We start from the raw sequence: 24,956 nt of genomic DNA, 5'->3' as shown, positions 1-24,956 counted from the left end.
TAGGACCAGGCAGAGCCAGGAGCCTGGAACTCCATCCGCATCTCCCCTGTGGCAGGCAGGGTCCCAAGTCCCTGGGCCCGCACATGCTGCCTCCCGGGGTGTGCGTGGGGAAGAAGCAGACTGGCCAGCCCTGGAACCAGGCCCTCTGATGGGAGAGTGGGCGCCCAAGCAGCGCCTCCTCCACGGCTCCCCTCCTCTCGGACAGCACAGCCAGCCCCAGGCTGGACGAGGACAGCGCACACGGAGGAAGCCAAGAGCTGCCTGCCACTGCCCCGCGGGTCGCCGGCCACAGCCTCCTGGGGGACCCCAGAGACCCCTCTGCCACCCTTCACCCTTGGCCCTGGCCTCCTCCCCACCCTCCCCGCTGTGTCCGTCTGTCTGGCGGGTGTCTGCCCAACGCACAGGCAACAAAACCACTTCAGACACGCAGAGCGCTCTCAGGGATATCGAATGCTCGGCAAGCAAGCTGCCCCCTGCTCCTCCTCCATAATTGTTGCTGTCTGGAGCAAAGCATCCGTTAGATGACGCACGACAGCCTGCGCGACTGCTGGGGCGTGGACACTGCCTCGCAGGGCACGGCCGGGGTCACCTCCACGGTCACTGCTCCGCCCGTGGACCGCTGCAGGCGCGTCGCAGTCCAGCGTGGTGGTGGCGTCTCCCGTGGCGTCTCTCCAGTCACTGCCTCTGACGTAAGACCCCATGGTTTCCGCCGGCAGAAGTCTGTCCTCCTGAGCGACTGTAGCTGTTCCTATGGTAACGGTCTGCACCCCAGCCCCCATCACCTCTGCTGACGTCGTCACAGGGTCCCGATGCCCTCTGCTCCCACCAGGCGGCAGGAAGCCCTCTCCCCACGTCTCCCTCTGCCCTGTGAGACTGCGGGGCACGCCTGTGCTCTGATGTGCTGGGCCCGCCGGCCCTCCTCCAGGCCAGCTCTGGGCTGCGGGAGTGAGCGCTGCTCTGCCTTCCTCCCAGTGGTAACTGTGTCCAGCACCATCGAGTCCACTAACAAACTCAGCTCTACAGCCAAAAGTGCGCAGGACAGACTACGCCTCTTATCCTGCAAGCGGCAGGTGCGCCCCCTGGAGTGGCAGGCCTGGGTCTCCCTTCCAATCCTGGCAGGTGCGCCCCCCAGAGTGGCAGGCCTGGGTCTCCCTTCCAATCCTGGCAGGTGCGCCCCCCAGAGTGGCAGGCCTGGGTCTCCCTTCCAATCCTGGCAGGTGCGCCCCCCAGAGTGGCAGGCCTGGGTCTCCCTTCCAATCCTGGCAGGTGCGCCCCCCAGAGTGGCAGGCCTGGGTCTCCCTTCCAATCCTGGCAGGTGTGCCCCCCAGAGTGGCAGGCCTGGGTCTCCCTTCCAGTCCTGGCAGGTGCGCCCCCCAGGGTGGCAGGCCTGGGTCTCCCTTCCGATCCTGCAGAAACTGGGCCCTCAGCGTTGCCGAGGCGAATGGCCTTGTTTACTGTGTTGCTTACCTTGCGAAGGGGCTGGCTCCAGGGAGCCTCAAAGAACGTCTTTGCACATTTGGAAATAGAGCATTTGAGTGAAGCGAGGGCCCGGGGGCCCAGGGTGTGTGGGTGTGTCTGCACGCTTCTATAGACCTCAGATGGACAGGTCAGCAGGTGGATGGACAGGCAGACGGACGCCAGACGCCAGGTAACGGATGATGGAGACGTGTTTGCTGGTTGGAGACGCAGCCGTTTTCTGGTGTTTCAGGGGTCCTGGGTGCTCCTGCAGTGTGGACATGTGTTCAGAGCCAGCACCAGATAACAGCGGAGCGGATGTATTTCCGGGAAAATCTAAGTCACACGCTGCCACCCTGCTGGGATTAGGAGCAGAGTGAGAGTCCGCGGCTCCGGGATGTTGCTCCCCGCTCAGCGCTGAGCTGTGCACAGGAGGGGACGAAGCCTGTGCTGTGAGCCCGAGGTGTGTGCGGTGCGGTTCAGCCCCAGCACAGCAGGTCCAGGCATGGGGCCGGCTCCCGGGGCTGTTCTCCGCCGTGCCGTGCTCACAGGCCTCGCGGGTCTGGGAGCCACAGGATGTGGCCGGGGAGCTTGGTTCCAGTGGAGCCCAAGTCCCCAGTGCTCTTCACCCCTGCGGGCCCGCAGCCAGCAGACCGGAGAGCACTCGGACCAGGGGCCAAACGTCCCTCTGTGTGCTGGTGATGCTGACAGGCATGGGCCGCCACCGCCACGGAGCTTCAGCCTCAGACCACGCCTAACAGGTCAGGCCGTCTCCTCCTGCGTTATCACCACTCCACGCCAGCACCGGATGTGCAGGCGCAAGTGCAGGACGGCCCTGTCAAATCCTGGCTATGTCTGCGAGAGGAAGAGGGACGTGCGTGTGTGTGCCTATGTGTGCGTGTGTGCCTATGTGTGCGTGTGTGTCTATGTGTGCGTGCATGTGCCTGTGTGTGCATGTGTGTGCCTATGTGTGTGCCTATGTGTGTGTGCGTATGTGTGCATGTGTGCCTATGTGTGTGCCTATGTGTGCATGTGTGTCTATGTGTGCGTGAGTGTGCCTGTGTGTGCATGTGTGTGCCTATGTGTGCCTATGTGTGCATGTGTGTGCATGTGTGTGCCTATGTGTGCGTGTGTGTGCGTGTGTGTGCCTATGTGTGCGTGCGTGTGCCTGTGTGTGTCTATGTGTGCCTGTGTGCGCGTGTGTGCCTGTGTGCGCGTGTGCCTGTGTGTGCCTATGTGTGTGCCTATGTGTGTGTGCGTGTGTGTGCCTGTGTGTGCGTGTGTGCCTATGTGTGCCTGTGTGTGCCTATGTGTGCCTGTGTGTGCCTGTGTGTGCCTGTGTGTGTGCGTGTGTGCCTGTGTGCGCGTGTGTGCGCCTATGTGTGCGTGCGTGTGCCTGTGTGTGCCTGTGTGTGTGTGTGCCTGTGTGTGCGTGCGCCTGCCTGTGTGTGGGATGGGATACACTCACTCTGCTTTACTCTGAGTACTATGCCGTGGGGTCCAGAGGCCCCACGCTCTGTGTCCATTCACCTGTCACTGGGCCTCTGGGCCGCCCCGAGGCAGGTGCAGGCTCAGGCAGGGAACGCCAGCGCCTCCCTCAGCTGCTCCAGTGAGCATCGTTCCCTGAGGGCGGGAGAGCTCCCGGCACCGCACACCCTCTCCTGCACGCAGCGTGGCCGCGCTCCGTGGTTTCTCCACCGTGAAACACACAGTGGGGTCCCCGCGGCCTGGACGACTGCGAGGCCAAGCGTCTCTGCGTTCTCCACCACTCGCGCGTCTCCTCTGCTTCAAGTCTCTCCCAGCTCTTCGCCCTCTCGTTATTGGCTGTTTGTTTTTTCACGAGTTTTGAGGGCTCTCGCTGCTCCCTGGGGACAGCAGCCCTTGGTCAGATACATGGTTGCAATGATTCATCCCCGGCTGCGGCTTGTCTTCCCATTCCCCAGAGACCACGCTTCAAAGGGCGGCTGTGTTTAATTTTAAACAAGGCCGGTTTCTGCCAGGGCTGTCCCGCTGGAGGTCATGTTTCTGTTGTCCTCGCTGGGACGTCCTCACTTAACCCAAGGCCTCGGGAGCCCCTCCCACGCTTCCTCCGTGGGTTCTCGTGGGTTCAGGCTTTGCACGGCGCGTGAAGATCTGCTCTGCGTCTATTCTGTAGACAGTGCAGGAGGCGGACCCACGTCCTGCCTGCTTGTTGTCTCTGGCGCATGGGCACACAATGCTCCCCGCACCACCAGTGGCAAAGGTGGTCCTTTCCCCGCCACGTTGCCTTTGAGCACTTTCCCAGTCACTGTCTGCGTAAGCGGGGCCGACTTCTGGGCTCCAGTCTGCGCTCTTGACCGGTGTGTCTCTGCCGCTAACACCCGGCGTGATTCCCGACCCCTTGGAGCAGATTGAAACTCGGAAGCGTTAGTCCTCGGATTTGGGCGCAGTTGCAGGGTTATTTTTTATTCTTTATTTATTTTATTGTTTATTATTGCTGTTCAAGAGCCTCTGTGCTTTCAGATGAAGTTCAGGGTCAGCTTGTCAATCCCACCAATGCCTGCAGGGATTTGGACTGCAATTGTCGGAAAGCACGGAGCCACGTGAGGAACACGGGCAGCTACGAGCCCGCCTGCAAAGCTCTGCGGCTCCCACTGAGCGCAGCTCCACGCGCCTCGTCCTTGCTCACATTTTGCATTGTTGCAAATACAAAAGTTCCACAAAATCCCACAAAAGTGGAATTCAAGTTTTGCACTTCAGATCCTCGGCACGGGGATTCTTTCGGGGTCATGGGGAGCAGCACTCAATGAAAAGCTTCCGTGCAGGCTCCCTGACGTCCCTTGTCTGCATCTTCCATGAACGTCCGGAGTCCTGTGCATTGCTATTTTCTTTTGACAGGCAGAGTGGACAGTGAGAGAGAGAGACAGAGAGAAAGGTCTTCCTTTGCCGTTAGTTCACCCCCCCAAGTGGCCGCTACAGCCGGCACGCTGCGCCGATCCGAAGCCAGGAGCCAGGTGCTTCTCCTGGTCTCCCATGGGGTGCAGGGCCCAAGCACTTGGGCCATCCTCCACTGCCTTCCCGGGCCACAGCAGAGAGCTGGATGGGAAGTGGAGCCGCCAGCACTGTGTGTGGTGCCTTAACCTGCTACTGAGGACACTGGCCACAGTTATCCACGTACGAATGATTTCTATTTCCCGAGAAGCTGAGACGGCGGAATTCCCATTCTAGAAGTGGACAGAAAAAGGCTGTTCCCCACGGCCCCGGCCACGGCCCCGTTCACCGTGGGCTCACTGCTAACGGCAGCCCGATTTCAGCGCCCGGCCGTCAGGGTCCCTGTGGCCATGGAGGGCTTCCCCGGTCACAGCCGCGAGGCCCTGTTTCTGAACACGGACAGAAGCCTCCAGGCAGCAGCGGTGCCCGGGGCCGGCTGAGGTCCCTGGGAGCCTGCGTGGACACGGAAGAGCGGCCGTTCAGGAACCGGGCCCACCCGCCCCGCTGCTGCCCCAGGCAAGTGGCTGGCCAGAGCCGCCGGTTCTCCCTCAGCACAAAGAGGGCCCGACTCACTGCCCAGGTGCCCCAGGCCACAGGGCCCGGCAGAAGGCTGCGTCACGCCAGGCCGCAGAACTCCACAGCCTCCCCGTCCTGCACACGGGACGTCGCTGTGCGCCCAGCTGGCTGCTGCCGAGGTGCAGCGGCCGGGTCAGCAGCCCCACGGCTCGCCTCTCAGCAGGACATCCCGGCCTGGTGCCTAGGGCTAGCGGGCTGGTGTTAGACCACACCCACTGAGCGCCTAGGACCCCCTGACCACGCCCACTGAGCACCTCGGACCCCCCTCTGACCACGCCCAGTGAGCGCCTAGGACCCCCTGACCACGCCCACTGAGCACCTCAGACCCCCCTCTGACCACGCCCACTGAGCACCTCGCACCTCCTGCTGGCTTCTCCTAACCCCAAGTCCCTGGTCTGAGGGGAAAGACAGGGCCACAGCTCCCCGGGACACCATGGGGCGCCCCTGGGTGGAGAGGCGGTCCGGGATCGCTGGGGACCGAGCGGACGCTGAACCAGAGCCATGGAGGCCGCAGGGCTGGGCTGTGTGCAGGCGACCGGCACATGGCTGGGAGGGGAGACAGAGGCTGTGACAGCCCACGGGGAGCCCCCACGTGCAGCTGGCATCCTGTGCCGCAGGTCGCAGTCAGGCAGGGGCTCGCACATGGGAGACCACACTAGCCAGGGAGAACATGAGGTCCTGGGGTGAGAACTGAGAGAGGAGGAGACAGGGCCCTCAGCGCCGGGGTGGGGCTGGGAAGCAGGCCTGAGCCCTCACCCTCAGCTTTCCGGGCTGCAAGCCCGCCCGTGGCCAGCACAGTGAGGCCCAAGGAGGCCTGCGGCCAGGCCACTGCAGCTGCGGGTGGGCGCTCAGCCACTCGCCCACGCCTGTCCCCTCTGGCCCTCACCCACGGCCTCAGAGCCCCTGGCTCTCTCTTCCCAGCTGCTGAATCCACACTCCTGGCCAAAGTCCCGTGTGACCCTGCTGTCACCTGACTGGTGACAGCACCTCCCAGGAGACTGCTAACTCAACCCAGGGACAGCTGAGACCACACCCCGTCCAGAGACCACACCCCCTCCAGAGACCACACCCCATCCAGAGACCACACCCTGTCCAGCCTCAGCTGAGACCACACCCTGTCCAGAGACCACACCCCATCTGCTGTGGCCTGGGAAAGCAGTGGAAGATGGCCAAGTCCTTGGGCCCCTGCACCCAGGTAGGAGATCCGGAAGAAGTTCCTGGCTCCTGGCTTCAGATCAGCCCAGCTCCAGCCATTTCAGTCAGTTAGGGAGTGAACCAGCGGATGGAAGACCTCTCTCTCTCTCTCTCTCTGCCTCTGTAACTCTGCCATACAAATAATAAATCTTAAAAAATAAACAAATAAAGTGGACATTGTGTGTACGCTGATCAAAGAGAAGGTTCCGGAGTCCCAATCCTTCCCTTCGGTGCCCGCCCCCCGCTGCAGTGCAGACCAAGCCCTCAGGAACCGTGGGGCCGGTGCGGCCTCGGGGCTGCGCTGTAACCAGCAGGCCGTCGGCGCCCTCCTGCGTGGGCTCTGTGACGCCCACGGTGCTGGCGGAAGGAGGGGACGGCCGACACCGCGAGGGCCGCCCTCCCTGGCACCACACGGCTCGTAGTGCCTCATCGTGTTCCATCTTCCGGACAGCTCTACAAGTGGACGCTCTTTCACATTCGTTTTGGGGTGAGAGAAGTGCAGTTTGGAGAGTTTAAGAACTTGCCCAACGTCAGGAAAAGCAGTCACTCTCGCGGCTGGCAGTATGGCATAGTGGGTTGCGCTCCCTCTCAGGATGCCGGCATCCCAGTGGAGCATGGGCTGGAGTCCCAGGCGCTTGGCTTCCACCCCGGCCTCCTGCTAATGCGCCCTAAGGGGCAGCAAATAATGGTCCAAATAATTGGGTTCCTGCCACCCGTGTGGGAAACCCGGGTGGAGCTCCAGGCTCCTGCTTCCTTCTGGCCCAGCCCTGGCTCTTGCAGACATTTGGGGAAGCGAATCATCAGATAGAAAACAGCGAGCCAGGGGTCTCATGGCCCCTCCGTCCACACGGGCTGCCCCCTCTGCCCAGACGGCCATTCCCGTCCACCCTTTAACACAGTTCAGAGGAGAGTCGGAGCCTGTGGCCTGCACCATGCTTCTCCCTCCTGCAGGAGACCGGGGGTCTGGGGTTTCTCACGGCTCCCGGCCTGCAGGCAGCCTGCACGGCATCGCCAGGTGGGGGCACCCACACTGCACACCGGGCTGGCTGGTGGAGAGGAACCAGCACGGACGGCACCAGTCCCCTTCACCCATCACAGCTTCATTCAAGTCCAACTCGGTCCTGGCAGCGAGAGCAGCCATTGTTCCCGAGAGCCCTGGGTCTACGTCTGGGGCCATCACAGAGGCCAGCACTGTCCCCCCAGCAGCACCACCTCCCTGAGGGACAGGGAGTCTGCTCAGAGACAGTCCCGGGGGACTCACCTCCTCCACCCCAAGCGCAGAGCCTTGGGAAGCAGCAGGAAACGGGTCAGTGATTGGGTCCCTGACAGCGCCATGGGAGACTGGAGTGCACTCCTGGCTCCCAGCGTTGGTGCCGTCACGACAGAGCCACCGCAGGTGTCTGGGGACTCTGTAGCAGCTGGAAACTGCATCTCTGTCTGCGTCCCTGTCTCTTGCTCTGTGTTCTCTGTCTCTGCCTATCAAATGAAAAAAATGTCACACAGGTGCCTGGCAGGAAGACTCAAACGGCAACTGGTGTTACTATTTCCATTACCAACTGCACCATGAACCTCTACAAGGCCACCCTCCACTACCTGCACCCAGGCCCGGTGTCTCCGGGGACAGCTGCAGTTTGCTGAATGCCTGCAAGGTGCTGCCTGCTCGCGCCTTCCCAGGTGTGACAGCGTCGCTCTGCGCTGCCAGTCCACTAGGCGCGCACTTTCCAGCATTACCCGTGACTGGCGGGGTGGCCCGAGGGGGCCGTGCTGGGGATAGCTGCAGGTCAGAGTGGCCGGTGCCTCAGAGAGCACCTGAGCCAACCCTCAGCTTCACAACCAAGCAAGCCACGAGCCGTGACGCTGGGAGACGTCCTGCCGGATTCGGATTTTTCCGATTCACAGAGTGGCGTCCCCTTTGCCGGAAGCCTCTGTGTGCTTGTAGGACCCAAACTTATCAGCAGTCCCGGGAGTTTCCCCGCGACAACGTGTGCCAGTGTCTCCCAGCTCAGGCCCTCAGACGCCTGCCGATGACACCCCGAGGTAAGAGGGGCCCAGGGCGTAAGGTTCGTGCTAATGGCAGCTGGACCTCCGTGTGGGCAAAGCCCATGGCATTGGCAGAGCACGGGGAGCCTGCAGGTCGGAGCTGAAAGTTGGTCAGGGGGACGCAGCCTGGCCTCTGGTCTTGGACTGCCCATCTCCAGCTCAGGGCCCCGCACGGGGGGCGTCCTGGAAAGCATCCGCAGAGACCCAGCCCCAGCCCTGCCCAAACTGAGACGCCCGGGTCATCTGGGGAAGGGGAGGGGAAGCCTGAGTGATTTGGGGGCGTTCTCCCCTGAGAAGCTCCTCCGTGCCGCCAGGGTGCCTGCAGACTGCACCCACGTGGAGGGGCTGCTGGGGCGTCCCCCAAACACACTTAGGGGGCCCACGGGCTCCCCGTGTGCCAGCCCCATCCAGAGCAGCTCCCTCCACCCCTCCTCCTTCTGTGGTCGCCGTCCTTCTTCCAATGCCACGTTGCATCTACCCCACGTCCATGTGGCAGGCTGGCCCTGGCCCTGGGGGGCCCCCTGGGTCATCCGTGGCGTCCCCCCCAGAGTACGACGCACTGGGGACAGAGCCTGGGCCCGCCTGCAGGGGGTGCTCTTTCCCCCATTTCAGCACAGAGCAGGGCCTGCCCAGCATGCTGCTCTGTCCCCACTGCTGCCCATGATGGCAACGGCAGGACACACGTTTCTCTAAGAAATTCCGTGTGGCTTCTGCACAGCTGAGATTCCAACGGAAGCCAAAGCCACCTCAAAGGCGTATTTCTTGTGTTAGAGGAAGCCAGATTGTGTGAGCTGTCAGCACACGGGAAAGTTCAGGAGCCTCCATGAGCCCCTAAAGTGTCACTAGGACAGAGACGCGAGCTCACGGTCCGTCAACAGCTGGCGGGGATCCCCATTCCGCGGCCCCCAGGTACCAAACGGGCTCGGTCACGCGCCACCCTCTTCAATCCCGGGAGCTGCGGACTTCCCCGAGACGCTGTCCTGAGCAGCTTGGCGGAGGGGCTGCCCGGGGCGTGTGTGACCTCACCGCCCCCCTGCGCCACGTCCAGGGCCTGCAGTGGATTGAGATGCGAGGAGAAAATAATGAACTGCACAGCAAGCATGTGCCACAGGCGCCGGAGACCTCAGCCCCCCGACCGGAGGAGAGTGACCCCAACACCCCGCCCGAGACAGCACGGGGGAGGTCTCGGCTCACGGCAGACTCACGCAGCGGACTCACGCCACGCGAAGCCCCTCGGCGTCCCGGGACGGCACACCCACGGCGGCGGCGACGCTGAGCGCTTGGCCCCGTGTGCGTCACCACACGCAGGTTACCTGTGAGCTGGAAACACGCGCAGAAGGAGGAAGCTGCTCCCTTACTCACCCAGAAAAACGAAATGGCCTCGGTCACCTCACGCAGCTGCTGCTAAAGAGGACAGCAGAGAGAATGCGAGTCCCTCAGGGGGACGCCTGGTTGGAAACAGACAGCGGAGCCCTGGGCGCTCAGGTCAGCACAAGGAGACTTGGCGCACTATCTCCCCAGGGCAGTCAGGAAGTGCCTAGGGGGTCAGAGCCCCCAAACCCCTGGAACCCCAGGGGCCCCCGAGACCTCCAGGATCCCTGAGACCCCCAGGACCCCCAAGACCCTGGGTTCCCCAGACACCCCCAGGACCTCCATGACCCCAGACACCTCCAAGACCCCCAGGACCTCCAGACCCCCAGGATCCCTGAGACCCCAGGACGCCCCCAGGACCCCTGAGACTCCCAGGACCCCCCAAACCCTGGGTTCTCCAGACACCCCCAGGACCTCCAGGACCCCAGGACACCCCCAGGACCCCCAGGACCTCCAGACCCCCAGGACCTCCATGACCCCAGGACACCCCCAGGACCCCTGAGACTCCTGAGACCCTTGAAACTCCCGGGACCTCCAAGACGCCCAGGAACCCCAAGACCCCTGAGACTCCCGAGACCTCAGGAAGGCCCAGGGTCCCCGAGACCCCGGGACCCCTCCCTCAGCCCCGCCAGGCCCCGCTGTACACAGTGTCCCCGTGGAGGATTCCGCTCCTCGGGGCGAGCGCGGGTTATCTCTGAGTCTCGTTGCTGGGCTTCATGGGTTCTGCACACATGGCCAAGGGGGGCGGGGAGTGAGGGCCTCCCGCTGCTTTCCTACACTCGGGCTGGGCCCCAGGCTGGGAACCCGCAGGCCGGAGGTGCTCCTAACGCCGCTGAGCACAGGCAGAGCGAACGGCACTCGGAGATGGAGGCAGAGACCCACCCAAGCGGCCGGGGCTGCCTCGTGGTGACGAGGGGCAACGGGACGGCGTAGGGACAGGACAACCCCTGCACCCCCCCCCCAAAGCAGACGCGAGGCATCTGTCTCACTGCCCGACACCGGCCTTCACAGCTGAGAAGTTCACGGTGACTTTGGGATCGAGTCCCGACAGATCAAGTCTGAAAGCCTGCGGCCATCCTACAAGGGGCTTCAGGCGAAGCTCGCCGTGGACACTGGTCCAGACGGCTGCTCGGCGCCCGTCCCAGCGTTGCGCTCACACCCTGGCCGCCTCTTCCTCGGAGGACATCTCTCTGTACTCTGGGCGGCTCTGTGTGCAGAGAACCCCACCCGCCTCCGGGGACCTGAGAGCGGCGAGCGTGACCGCGAGTCGGCCAGTCCTCACTTCGCGTGGGAAAGCCAGTGCCCGTGAACTCACAAGGCCTCTCCTGGACAGCACTGGGATGCTCACGCCAACGTGATGCCAAACATGGAAAAGCACCCTTTCACGTTCACAAAGCAAACGGAGCACGGGGACGTACAGGATCCCCATCGTGACACACGGGACTCAGACAACGAGAAACCGCCGGCCGGGCGACCTCTCCCCGCTGAGCCACAGGTGACTCCGCTGTTTTCCCAGCTGGCACCCGCCCACCGCACGTCCCACCTGACAGGTGCACCTGCTGTCCCTCCTTAACCAGGAAGCTGAGGTCATCTGGAGCGAATCCCACCGCACCTCTGAAGGCAACGCCCACGGCTGCTCAGGGCGGGACCGCACCAGGGACTCCAGCGCAGGGGCCAAACGGAGATGTGGCGATGAGCTGAGCCCGGGCCCAGGGCAGCCCCGCCAGGAGCCCACCAGGGCCGGAAGTCACGGGGCTCCAGGCACACGTGCAGGCCCGGGCAAATCGACCTGCTGCCGGATGAGTGCAGGCAGCGCCCGGCCGCCCGGCCTCACTTCCCTCGGTGATGTCGCAGTTGTTGGCCCAATGAGGTTGGCTGGGCCTGCCGAGACGCTCGGGTAATCACCGCCGATAGGTTGACCCGCCACTCCCTTCCCTCAGTCAGCAAGCGCCGCTCACGTCCAGGGCCCTGGGTCAGCAGTGCCTGCGGCTTTCTCCCATCCAACGTCTCTCTTCAACACCGTGCAGAGAGAGGCCTGAAGACAAGGCTAGGTTGGTAGCCTTTGTTTTGTAAGCCAGGGAGAGTTGATGATTTTCCAGTTTTTAATTGAACTACACAGGTAATGGATATAGAAAACCAAAATACAGTAATGACAGGAATCAACTCACTTGGTACAACTGCTACTAATATTTTTTTCTTTTTTTTTAAAGATTTATTTATTTATTTGCAAGTCAGAGTTACACAGAGAGAGGAGAGGCAGAGAGAGAGAGAGAGTCTTCCATCCACTGGTTCACTCCCCAGTTGGCCACAATTGCCGGAGCTGCACTGATCCAAAGCCAGGACGCAGGAGCTTCTTCCAGGTCTCCCACGTGGGTGTAGGAGCCCAGGGACTTGGGCCATCTTCTCCTGCTTTCCCAGGCCATAGCAGAGAGCTGTAGTAGAAGTGGAGCAGCCGGGACTAGAACCAGTGCCCTTATGGGATGCTGGCACTTCAGGCCAGGGCATTAACCTGCTGCGCCACAGCGCCGGCCCCTGCTACTAACATTTTTAAGGGTAGAACATTTCACACCTTTCTGGGCACAAAACACACACACACCCCACACAGACACATGCACACAGTTTTATAGCTAAAGTGTTTGCCGCCTGCTTTTTTGTCTTTACGGACAATTTTCCGTGCCCCCCCTTATCCGTGCGGCTCAGGGAGTCTCATCCCAGCCGTCGTCGTGGGTGACCGGCCCGGCCAGGGACAAGCAGTCAGCAGGAGGGCCCAGCAGAGTTCCAGCTCAGGGGGCGCACAGCAGAGGGAGAAACGCCTTGCAGTAGTGAAAGGAGCTCTTTAATAAATGGTGCTGGTGCTGGGATAACTGACCCACAGTAGGAGACTCCGGCATCGTAGCGTAGCAACATTCCGCTCTGGGTGGATCAGAGATAGATAGGTATCTATCCATCACACAGAATACACACAGCATCAGAATAACATTTATGAAAACTGTGCCTTCGTGTGGAGATGGGGAGAACACCTAACGTAAGACAGGACTTAAAAAGATACAAAGGGAAAAATGAGTGCTGCGATGCCACCCACGACATAGTGTGTCCCTCCAAGACCACAGCGCGATGGCCATGTGCCTCAGGAGCGCGTCAGGAGCCCCGCGGTAGCAGGAAAAACGAAAGGCAACGAGTGAGCGCTCCCCGGGGGAGGGTGGATAAAGCCCCTTCACGACGGGACATGATGGTTACGAGAGGAAGCCGGGTGGAGACTGGGGTGATGTCTGTGCCGCGAGCCTGGCGACAGACCAGCGGCCGGCGGACAGAGGGCAGGTGACTGAGAGAGGCACCGATGAGGCATGGCCACGGGTGGTGACCACAAAGTAAAAGGCTGAGGACGTGTCGAGTCACGGGGAATGTAGAGAAAACGTCACATTTTCTCTGCGTGTCTGCTGTATCTTGTCTGTGATTGTTGGGAGGAAAACCCGGCAAGTCACACACCAGGAGACGGTTTAAGGTCAGGACACACGGTTTGCTTCCGGCTCGGTGAGGACCAGCTTATCGCTCACTTATTCCGCAAACGCTGGTGAGCGGCGACTACAGGTCAGGCACACTGACTTTGTCCGAAACACCAGCGGCGACTACAGGTCAGGCACACTGACTTTGTCCGAAACACAGAGGCGAAGGAACAAAGATCCGCGCCTTCACCCTGTCCGGCACAGCGCGGCAGGGAGGTGGAGAGGTGGTGCTACAGGGGGAGGAAAAGTGGCGATGGCGCCAGGCCGCCCAGCAGAGAGCCTTCCTCCCGGCGCCTGAGACCGCAAGGAGGGTGGGCGGGCAGGGCAGCTGGGAAGGCAAGGCCGGGCCGGCTCCCGTGGCAGAGGGTCGCCCAGGCCCTGGGGCTCTAGGTAAAGGTGGGCGCCCCGGGTGTTGGGAAGTCTGACTAGGATCACTCTGCCGCTGTGTTGAAAACCGGCCACACGGGGGCAGCAGGGAACCAGGAGACGTGCCTGGGGTCCTCTGCGGGGACTGTGTGGCAGGGCAGGTCCAGCCCCCAGCGCACCGCTGAGCGGCCGGGGGTTAGCCAGGCTGCTGTTGGTGTCCAGTGTTTAATGTTTAACAGCAGCATGTACTTGCTTATTCAATCGAGTTACGTTGTTATCAGCAAGGTTCGCGGTTTCATTTATTAGACACACACATCACTGTAGCCAGGCTGCCGTCTAAGCTGTGTCCAAGGACCCATCCTTGGAGATTCACTGTGACCCTGATCCCTTCTGCGGGATAAATTCCTGGAAGAGCAGCCACAGGTAGGTTCATTTCAAGGTGTCTGACCAAGCCGGCAGACTGCCCAGGACCTTCTCCGTCCGCAGGCTCCCAGAGCAAACCGAGGGCAGTCTCTTCACACGCTTCTCCAACCTTGGGCATCCGTGCTCCGTTTATCTCTGCCAAGCTAGAGATCCCCAGCACAATGTTGTGTCTGTGTGTTAACATGGGTTACGGCACAAACAAAGTGATCGAGGAGATGAATGCACCCAAGAGAAAGTCACCCGCAAGCACAGAAAACTTACAGTCTCGCTTCTCTTACGCTCGCGTGGAGCCTGCACCTGCAACCTAACCCACGTGGTCTTCCTTGGCGCCCACTCACGTTTCCTTCACTTCCAGTTCTTTGTGTCCCAGATGACAATCTTCAGAAGCTACGCAGCTGTGTGATAAATGGACTAAAGCTCAGGCCTCTGGATGCTCTGACGATGCCAACGCACAAGAGGCAAGAAGGGCAGGCTCCTCTGATCGGAGCCCCCGTCAGCCCCGAGCCCCGTCAGCCCCAAGCCCTGCCAGTCCCAAGCCTCGTCAGCCCCAAGACCCCTCCAGCCCTGAGCCCCCAACAGCCCTGAGCCCCGCCAGCCCTGAGCCCCCATCAGCCCCGAGCCCCGTCAGCCCCAAGCCCCGCCAGCCCGGAGCCCCTCCAGCCCAGAGCCCCCGCCAGCCTGGAGCCCCCACAGCCCTGAGCCCTGTCAGCCCCGAGCCCCCGTCAACCCTAAGCCCCGCCAGTCCCAAGCCTCGTCAGCCCTGAGCCCCATCAGCCCATTTAGTTCCAAGGGGGACAGGAAGGAGGAGGACGCACACCTGACTTCATACATTAAAAACCAAAAGAGAAAATTGGTATTCAGAAGAAGATTCCAGAAGATATTACATTCACAGAAATGAAAATAATATAAAAATTATCCAGAGGCTAACAAATACCTACTAAAAATTTTAACAGAATCAATGAAATTAAAAAATAATAACGGAAGTGCTGGAAGTCAAAGTTGATAAAAGTCTCTCAAAGCAAACGACACTGATGGGTCAGCATCTGGTGTAGCAGTTGCATCACGGCACGGGACACCAGCATCTCACACAGGAGCGCCTCGGCTGAAGTCCAGCTCCTGCTACGTGCGTCCTGGGAGACAGCAGGCGATGGCTCAAGTAGTGGGGTCCCCGCCACCCACACCGAGACCTGCACGGTGCTCCTGACCCCCGGCTGCAGCCTGGCCCAGCTCGGACTGTTGCAAGCACCTGGGGAGTGAACCAGTCCCCTGCACTCACCTGGGAGACCCAGATGAAGCTCCTGGCTCCTGGCTTAGGCTTGGCCCAGCCCTGACCACTGGAAGATCTCTCTCTTTCTCTGCAACTCTGACTTGCAAAATAAATACATTTTTCCGACAAAATCAGCAACCAGAGGTGCACAAGACCTCTACCGTGAAATACAGGGACGGCACCTAGGCAGCAACAGCGTTCCACGCTCACGGGTTAGGAAACCGGACAGCGTGCAGGGTGTCTTCCCACAGACACATCTGTGGTCAGTGCAGCCCCAGGGAGGCCCCTGCTGGAGCTGAGACTCAGGGGTGGCCCCTCCCCAGGCCTCGGGCAGGCCCTGCCCAGCAGGTGGGAGAGCATCCTCTGCTGTGCACAGACCTCAGCAGACAGAGACAGAGCAGAGGCGCGTGGACGCTGCTTCTCCGACGAGGGCAGCACTGGACGACAGCGGCTCAGACAGGGCTGCTCTGGGAATTGTTTAAGGAAAACTAACCTGCGACCTCCCCTCGCAGGAGCCACACAAATCCATTCAAAGTGGGTCCCAGACAAAAGCGAGAGGCAGAGCCTACGTCATCTTCACAGGCCTGGGTGGGCGAAGATGCTCCCGGGCACACGGATGCTTACGACGTCAGTCTGCCCAGTTGAGTCAGTCTGCCTGGAAGCTGAGAGTCCTGCTCGCCGGAAGTCACACTCAGGATCCTCAGAGGGAGGCGGCGGCGGCCGGCAGGGCTCTGCCCAGCGTCGCTGCACCGAGAACGGAACTCCACGCAAGGCGGACAGGCACCGAGACCACTCGGCTCCGGGAATGAAGCACAGATGCTCCCGCGATGCTGGACTGGGCGAGCTGTTGGACACCAACATCATAGCTATGACAGAAAGCCCAGATAAACTGGATTCGTCCAACCTGAAAACTGTTTACTGGGCACTACCAAGAGAGTAAAAAGACGGCTCACACAGGGGACCAATAGTTCTTTTAAGATGCATTTATTTGAAGGGCAGAATTAGAGAGAGAGGGAGAGAGATCCTCCATCTGCTGGTTCACTCCCCAAATGGCTGCAATGTGCCGGGCCAGGCTGTAGCCACCAGCCAGGAGTTTCATCCAGGGGCTCCAGCCCCCGTGGGCCATCTTCTGCTGCCTTCCCAAGCCACCAGCAGGGAGCTGGATCCAAAGTGGAGCAGCCGGGACACAAACCTGTGCCCACGTGGGATGCCAGCGCTGCAGAGGGCGCTCAAGCCACTGTGCCACAGCGCTGGCCCTGGAGACAACACGTTTTCCAATCGTGTTTTTCCTATGAAAGCTGTGAATCCAGTCAGAGGGAGCTGTGTGAATGCCAGCATCTCAGCAGTGAAAGGGCAGTGGCTTTAGAAGGGGGTGCAGACAGCGGGGGCCCAGCCGGCCGCGCGGAGGGCACGGAGTGTGGGGAGCGGGGGAGGGGGTCACGCAGTGCGGGGATCTCTGGAGTGTGGGGCGCGGGGCGGCCACAGAGTGCGGGGCAAGGGGCAAGAGGCAAGGTGCGCGGGCCACGAGGCCCAGGGATTGCGCGCGGTTTTCAGAGCGTGGTGGTCGCCCGCTTCAGGCACAGGCGCAGCACCGCGCACTCTGACGAGGGGTGCACCATGCGTGTGCTGCTTCTCCGTAAACTTATTCGAAAACCCAGAAGGGCACGCCGAGGTCTCTGAGCCGCAGGCGCGGGGCCACGCTGTCAAGCTCAGGGCGAGCGAGCCGCGACCACGCCGCGCTCCCAGCGCAGGGCCCCCAGGAATTGACCCTTAGCGTAACCGGCCCCCGCCCGCGCCGGCCCCGCCCCCGCAGGCACCCCGCCGCGCGGCCGGCCGGGTCCCACCCAGCGCCAGTGCGCCAGGACGCCCGCCGGGCCCCTCGGCGACCTCGGGGCGTGCGCAGACGCCGCCCTCGCGGCCCTGTAGGTCCCACCCCGCCGCGGCGACCTGCGGAGCCGGCGGGCAGAGCAGGCGCAGGAGGGCGCCCGGCGCTCGGGTCGGAGGCCGGCGATGTGGGCGCCAGGCGGGCCGCCGGGGCCCGCGGGCTGGGATCGCCGCAGGGTGGGCGCGCGGCTGCGCGCGGCGCTTGCGGGGCTGCACGAGCTGCAGGGGCTGCGCGCCACGCAGCAGGCGCGGGTGCGGGGCGCCCTGGCCATGCAGCCCTCCCCAGAGCCCGCCGCCCCCTGCGGCCCCCGCGCGCCCGAGCTGAGGCTGGAGGCGGCGCTGGCCGCCCTGCAGGAGCAGCTGGTGAGCGGGGATGCGGGGCCCTCAGGGGCGCAGCGCGGCGTTCGGGGGCGCCTTTGGCTGGAGTGGGGCGCGGTTTGGGGCCGACCGAGAAGCGGCGGGGTTGCTGTGTGGGGACATCGCAGGCGCCTTCCTGTGCCCAGCTGGACTTGCTTGGCGGCGCGCTCCCGCACAGGAGTGCCCTGGCTAGCCGCTGGGGGGCCGGGTTTCTGCCCCGCATCTGTGGGGAAGGGTCCCTGGGGCAGAATATTCGAGATGCAGGCGCAGGTCCCAGAGGCTTCTTGGGCTGTGGAATGGGGGGTCCGCGGGGAGCGGTGCGTCCTAGGATGGGGGCGCGCGGTGGGGTAGGGACCCCGAGGGCTTCTGTGCCCCTGGGGCTCCTCCAGGCTCAGGTGCTGCTAGGGCAGTGAGGCTTTCCGGGTGATGGTTACTGTCGTTACTGTGACTTCGTGTAATGACAAACAGCCCCAAAGAGCTTTTGTAGTGATTCTTAAAAGATCAGAGCGCTGTAGATAAACGTCTGGCTGAGTTACCTGTGCTATTGCAGGTGCTGAAACTAGAAATTCAAACAGTCGGCGTCTTTTAAACGTGGCCGGGGAACCCTGGCTGCCGTCAGCCCAGTGCAGCCGCAGCCAAGCTGTGGACTTGGGAGAGGCTTCTGGGCCAAAGGCCTGGCCAGCCAGCATCTCCCCACGGAGGGTGCAGCCCGCGTGGGCATACACCTGTGGGTGGATCGGCTGCTCGGGAGCGTGCGTGAGTGTGCAGGACCCCGGCCGCCTCCAGGTGTGTGACACGCGTGACGCCTCCTGTCCAGGGCCAGGGACGCAGTGGATGATTAACCTGGCCTGGGGCACGTGAGCCTGCAGCCTCTAATTACAACTGGCCTTTCGGAGGAGGAGATCAAACGGTTTTTTGTTTAATTTTTTTTAATGTGGGAACCAGAAGGAACTTGCCGACTTTGACTGGAATCTTTGTTCTTGGAAGGGAGTCGTGATCAAAAGAGAGGAGTAATTGGACGTGTGCGACGTTAGCCCGGCGCTTAGCACTCCTGCGGGATTCTTACTGGGAGAAGTTAGAGCGGCTTTGCTTCAGTTGGGAAGAGCGGACTGCCAAGGCTCTGGGGCGGCCCTTGCTCCCCGGGGCCTGGGGCCGAGGCCCCGCCCGCCCTGGTGCCGGCTGGTGCAGGTGTGAACACAGGAAGCACCGTTTATCTGACCAGCAGGAATTCCCACCTGAGAATGAGCCTGGGCGTTTGTTTCCAGGGATTTAAACTCTAGGAAAACGGCAGCTTTGTCACTTCCAGGCTTATCAAAGAACGCTGCACCCTTTCGTGGCCGGTGAGAAGTCACAAAGAGAGGGCAGCCGCCTTTGTGGCCTGAGTGACTGGGCTGCGGGCACAGAAGGGACCTGTCTCCCCGTGCCCTCCGACCCGGGCAGCCGCTTGCGCCCGCCTGTGCAGGACTTCCGGCGATTTGTGGCTCCCGGAGACGGGGCAAGGGTTAAGCTCCCCCAGAACGCCCCATCCCCTCGCTGCAGGTGACCTGAAAACCAGCCTCCACCCGCAGGCGCTGCAGCCACAGCCAGCCCAGGGGGAGGCGCCCTGGGGTGGGAGGAGGAACCTGGTCCTGAGGAATTCCCAGGTGCCTGGCTTGGCTGGTCGGGACTTGTTCTGAAAGCCGCTGGCTTGCTCGGTGCCTCCCTGGCAGGCTACGGCGTCAGCCTCCGCTTTGGGAGAGGGGCGCATCGGGGTCTGCGGCTGCAGCCACCAGCCCCCCCCGCCCTGTTCCCTGGGCCCCCAGTGTTTGCCGTGGGGGCCTTGGGAACAAAGGCAGGCGGGGCTGAGCCTTGCTCAGGGTCCCCACGGGCCAGGCGCCCACCCTGCCGGCTTCCTCCCAGCGGCAGTCAGCCGCGTGGCTGAGGGGCCTCTTTTAAACTTGGGCGTGACGTTCACCCGGCGAAAGCCGCTGCTCTGTGTGCTGTTAGCTTCCAAGGAACGGAAGGAGGCGGTTGTGACACCCACGCTCCCTCTGAGCATTTCAAATGTTTGGCCCCTGCCTGGGCCGCGAAGGAGCGTAGCTGGGTGCAGAGGCCAGGCCGAGCCGAGGACGGCGGGCCGTGCTCTGGGCGGGGCGGGGAGGCTCCCTGGTCTTCAGAGGCAGCCCCCGGAACACACAGCCCGGCCCCTTCCTCTGGCTCTGCTTGGTTTGCCTGTGGGAGGCGAGCATTCAGCTGTGGGGGGGAGCCCGGGCGGGGGCAGCTGTGGGAGCACAAAGCCCGTTCGTGTTCACAGACAGCGTGTGGACTTCGGGACCCTGTCCTGAGCCCCCGCGCGGGCTCTGGGGGCGGGCTGGCCTGGCCCGTGGCTCCCGGCCGTGCCTGGGCTCGGCCCCTCGGTCGCGCTCGCAGGCTCGGGCTGCAGTGCCTGCTTCTCTTGTGGCGCCTCTCACCCGGGGCTTGGAGGGATCCTCGTGACCTTGGCCGAGGTGCAGATACAAGTCACCATTTCTGCAACGGAAGAGCCACGCAGCTGCACCCATGAGTCGTTTGCCTTGAACTTCGCTGTTAACCCTCCCGAGGGGCTTACCTGCGGCGTGGCTTCAGAATGGGAAGAGTCGGCACTTCCTGGGTGCTGGGTGCTAATGCCACACAGGCGTTAGTTACGGCGTCTGTGTGTGACACCTCCAACACGCGTGCACACGCACAAGTGCCCACGGCACGGTGAGGGACATAGGGCAGAGTGAGGACGTGGACGTCTCAGTGGGAGAGGACTCTGGGCGGCTCCCCAGTGCCTTTGTCGTGGGCAAAGCTGGCCGTGCCATCTCCTGTGGCCTCCCTGGCAGCCGCATCAGAGCTGTGACGGCACACAGTGGACCATCCTGTGGTTCACTCCCCAAATGGCCACACCATCCAGAGGTGGGCCAGACAGAACACAGGAGCCAGGAACTCCAGCCGACTCCCACGTGGGTGCAGGGGCCCACGCACTTGGGCCATCTTCCGCTGTGTTCCCAGGCCCGTTAGCAGGGAGCTGGATCAGAAGTGGAGCAGCCAGGACTTGAACAGGCACTGGGAATGGGATGCCGGCATCACAGGCAGCCGCGTACCATACCGTGCCAGGCTGGTGTCCCCAGGGACCTTCTCCCTTGCAAAGTCAGAGGGCGGCAGTGCCCGGTGCCATCGAGCAAGGGGCCGTCACGTGGAGGACGCCGCGGTCAGCTCAGCACGGGCCGGGGAGGCGTGTTCTTATATGGAGCTGCCGGGGCACGGCACCTGCCAGGAGCTGGGCTGTGCTGGCTTCCCCCCTGACTCCACTAAGGCTGCGCGCCTGTGTCCGCAGGGAGAAAGTCTGATTGGAAGTCGCTGGCCGCTGGGGGGAGCGGGTGTGTGTGCTGGGGGGCACGGGCTGTGGTTTTTGTCCCCTGTCCCTGGAGCATGGGTATGAGTGAGAGCCATGGCTGGTGACCACGCGTGGCCCGTGGGGTTTGGAGTTCGAGTGGCGCTGCCCCTCGGAGCCTCGGCTTGGCCTCCTGCGCTCACATCAGCTCTGTTGCTCCTTCTCCCTTCCAGTCCCGGTTACGGCGGCAGGACGCGGGCCTCAAGACCCACTTGGACCAGCTGGGCCAGCAGATCAGCGAGCTGCAGCTGGACGTGTGCAGGTCGTCCTGCGAGGCCCCGGACAGCGACAGCCGGCCCAGCTCCGGTACGGCCGGGCCGCTCGGGCGCCCGTCTCAGCCCCCAGGGCCCCCTGCCGCTGGCGCCGCGCGGCCAGGGCAGCATTGCCGAAGTGACACCGTTCCCTGTCGGCCCTCCTTCAAGCCCCTGCACTTCCGTGTCCGACCTGGGGAGCGGTGCTGGCCCTCGGCCCGTGCCCCCCGCTGCTAGGAAAGTCAGGAGGCCACACGTAGGCCTGGAAAAGCATGCAGGGCTGCGGAATCCTGAGCTGCCATCGCTTAACGTCAGTGTGGTTTCTTAAGGAGCATACATATGCATGAGGGGCTTTACATATGCATGAGGGGTTTTACATATGCATGAGGGAAACGTGCATTATGAAAAAACTGGATTCCAGCAGCAGTTTTTGCACAGGAAATGAACTCATACATTTTAATTTCCATGAACTTCTTGAAGTATCTTGTATGTGTGCATGCGTGTGCGTGTGCATGTGTGTGCAGGCACTTTTTTAACGGGAGGGGTATTGCTTTTGATGGGAGCACCCCAAGAGTCTGTCGCCTCTCTGGACTGGTCAGGCGGCCACTCCTTATGTTGGGCAGAGACCGTAAGTGACTGATGGGACGACACGTGCCCCCAGTCACCTGAAATCTGTAACTGAGCAGGGAGAAAGGGAGATTGCCCCCCCCGGCAGCCCCCACCCCCACGCTGAAGGCTGCAGAGGGAGAGCCATGGTCATTGCTGACACACGGAGTCTGATGCTCGCCCAGCACCCCGAGGCAGCCAGCCTCGTCCAGCTCACGCCCTGAGAGCTGGGTCCCCCGGCAGACCTGAGACGCCGGCAGCCTCTCCAAGCACGTCCGCCACTTACTTTTTATTTGGAAAATCTCTCCCGTGACTGAGGGTGTAGGACACACCCCTGTCCAGGGCAGAGGCCTCCCTCAGCGGCCCTCCTTGTAGGCCATCTCAGGGTGGGCCTGCAGGCACAGCAGGAGCGGGGGAGACCCAGAGGTCTGCACAGAGGTGCTAGGATCTGTGGCACTGTGGTGGTGGCCCCGCCAGGCTGCAGGGTCCACTGGCTAGGGCAGAGCGGCTGGCTGTGGCAGAGGATGCAATGGGTTCTGACCCACCCACGGCCAGGTCCCAGGGCTGTCCAGGGTGTGCACCCCTGCCCTGTCTGCTCTGTCCAGGGTGTGCGCCCCTGCCCCATCTGCTCTGTCCAGGGTGTGCACCCCTGCCCCTGCCCTGCTCTCTCCAGGGTGTGCGCCCCTGCCCCGTCTGCTCTCTCCAGGGTGTGCACTAACCTACCCCTGTCTGCTCCATCCAGGTTTCTACGAGCTCAGCGATGGTGGCTCCTGCTCCCTGTCCACCTCCTGTGCCTCCGTGTGCAGTGACCGCAGCCTGGGCAGCCTGCTGCCTGCGTTCCAGGCCTCCAAGGACAGGCCTGCCATGGGGGACTGGCGGCCTCGGTCAGCAGATGAGACCACCGTGCCGGCGTGGAGACCCCAGCCCATGGAGGAGGGTGAAGGGCCCCCGAGCAGTGCAGAGGGCCCAGTCTGGCCAAAGGGCATGTTCCGGCCCAGACCGGTGTCCACAGGTAAGAAACAGGAGGTATGGGCAGCCTCCCCTGGGGGCAGAGGCCCCCTGGAGTCCTCGCAAACTGGCTCTTGGCAGCCGTCACGCCCATGCCGGGCAGCGTGGCCTGGCCACCCTCATCTCTTCCCATCCTTCACAACGCACAGCAGAAAGTTTTTGAAAAACCCCCTGCTCTGCCTGCATGGGGCAAAGACGAGTCCTGAAGCCCCTGGGCCCCCCCTCCCAGCTCCTGCGGTGTCCACAGACTGCCCCCCGGGGTCCAGGGCACTGAGTCATGGTTCTCTCCAAGAGCCGGCTCAGTCTCTGGGGCCCACGTGCTCCTCCCACGACACCCGCGGGGACCCCGCCCAGGCCCTGGTGAGGAGGGGCTGAGCAGATGCAGGGACGCCGGGCCGTCTTCTCCCAGGGCCTCCGTCCTGGGGCAGAGCGGGGGCAGCTCTGCCAGAGCCTCCCCACGCCCCTCTTGACACCTGCCACTCTTGTCTTCCCAGGCGATCTGGAACGGGTCCTCCCAGAAGACGTGGGGCTCCAGGACGTCTGTGGGGACCGCACGGCTGCCCCCCACCTCTGCCAGGGCGTGGAGGGGCTGCCCCACGTGCTGGACCCCAAGTACCAGCGGGACCTGGTGTCCAGGGGCGGCCGGGAAGTGTACCCATACCCCAGCCCCCTGCACGCAGTGGCTCTGCAGAGCCCCCTGTTTGCTCTGACCAGAGACACCCCACAGACCACCAGCCATACGCTCCCCCCGGCTCTGCCCCCTCCCAGCACCACGCGGACTGGGCCAGCCCCCGAGGTGGGCCTGGCCGGCACCTACATTGACAGGCTGCTGCGGCGGCACAGCCAAAGGGCTTCTATGAGGGGTGGTGTCAGGGACCAGGGGCCCCCCAGATGGGCAGCATCCCCATCCCCGCAGAAGCTGGGCCACGCCCCCCAGGCAGGGAGCAATGCAGGGTCCCCCAGCAGGGACAGCCTGGGGCAGCAGGGCCCTGGGCCTCACGGGAGCCCCCAGCACCCCAGCCCTCTCCCACAGGAGGACCCCAGGCCCCCAGATGGACGTGTGCCCAGGGAGACCGTGGTGGATGCCTCACCCCGCCCCCAGACCCAGCAGCCCCCCAGGGCTCTGGACTGCAGCCGAGGCCCAGGCGTGTCCCCAGCCAGGAGGGTCCAGGAGAGACCTCCTGTGGCCTGGGGACACCATGTCCCCGGGCCAGGGGCGGACAGCAAAGCTTTGCCAGGTGGCATGGCCACCGGCCACCCCAAGCCCAAGGCTGTGAAGGTCAGGAGAAGGGCCAGCGACAAGGGGCCGAGGCCCACAAGGCCGCCACTGCCCTCAGAGAGACCTCGGGGTGTCCCTGTGGCTGCCGGGCTGCCCCTGGAGTGGGGCCCCTCGTGCAGGCCCCTAGGGGCTGGGCTCAGGAGGAAGCCTACCCCGGGCGGGGCGGCGCCCGGCCGCTCCTGCTCTGAGTCCACCCTCTACCCCGTGCCCTTCTTCGTGCCCCTGGTGGTGGCCCGGCCGGACAACTGCCGGGCGTCGGCGCAGGTGCTGTTCCCCTCCCAGTGGGCCAGGAAGCAGCGGCGCCGGTGGCAGTCCGCCGTGGAGATCGCGGGCCGGGGCGGCCAGCGTGCGCCCCGAGCCACCTGCGCGCGCGACGGCGAGTCGGACGCGGCGGAGAGCAGCGGGGATGATGCCAGCGGCCTCTCCGCCGGCTGCTTCGGGGACGCCGAGGCCAGCGGCAGCGACGCGGAGGGCGGGCGAGGGCGGCGCGCGCGGCCCCCCGCGCCCAGGCTGTGCCGCGTCAAAGCCTCCAGGGCGCTCCGGAGGAAGATCCGCAGGTTCCAGCCGGCCGCGCTGCGGGTCATGACCATGGTGTGAGGCCTGCGAGTAGAGGGGCCGGCTTCCTTGCTTACCCCGGCCCTGGGCGCGCTCTCAGCCCTGCCGTGCCCTGCGCCGGCGCCCACTGCCCACAGCAGACTGCTGTGTCTGCCGCAGTCGGGACGTGGAGCTCAAAGGTGTTGGCAAAAGTAACAATAATAGTAAATAAACGTTGTCCGGGGGTTTATTTTTCTACAGTTCCTCTGCTTTTCAAGGATAAAGCTGGGTTTCCGGCCAGGCCCGTGGGGAGCGTGCCTCCGGGCTTCGGGTCCCAGAGCCGCGTGCTGGGGGCTCCAGGGAGCGCTGCTGGGTCAGGGTTGAGACGTGGGGTGTGCGGGCTGGCCAGGGTCCGGCTCCAGGGCCGGGCAGGAGCTCCGGCAGAGATGCATCCCTGGGCAGCTGGTTTCAGGGTGCA

General features: G+C 63.2%; 1 protein-coding gene across 1 annotated transcript; it reads left to right on the top strand.

Moving 5' to 3' along the window:
* Positions 1 to 17,175: 17,175 nt before the first annotated feature.
* Positions 17,176 to 24,715, top strand: DACT2 (dishevelled binding antagonist of beta catenin 2). Its single transcript, XM_062187787.1, has 4 exons — positions 17,176 to 17,412; positions 20,974 to 21,106; positions 22,400 to 22,669; positions 23,160 to 24,715. Exons 1-4 carry the CDS (start codon positions 17,176 to 17,178, stop codon positions 24,539 to 24,541), a joined length of 2,022 nt encoding a protein of 673 aa, XP_062043771.1. The 3' UTR covers positions 24,542 to 24,715.
* Positions 24,716 to 24,956: the final 241 nt, after the last annotated feature.

Source organism: Lepus europaeus, chromosome 3 (assembly GCF_033115175.1).
Source record: "Lepus europaeus isolate LE1 chromosome 3, mLepTim1.pri, whole genome shotgun sequence".
NCBI lineage: Eukaryota > Metazoa > Chordata > Mammalia > Lagomorpha > Leporidae > Lepus > Lepus europaeus.
The sequence above is the reverse complement of the archived record's forward strand: the minus strand, read 5'-3'. Positions and strand labels throughout refer to the sequence as shown.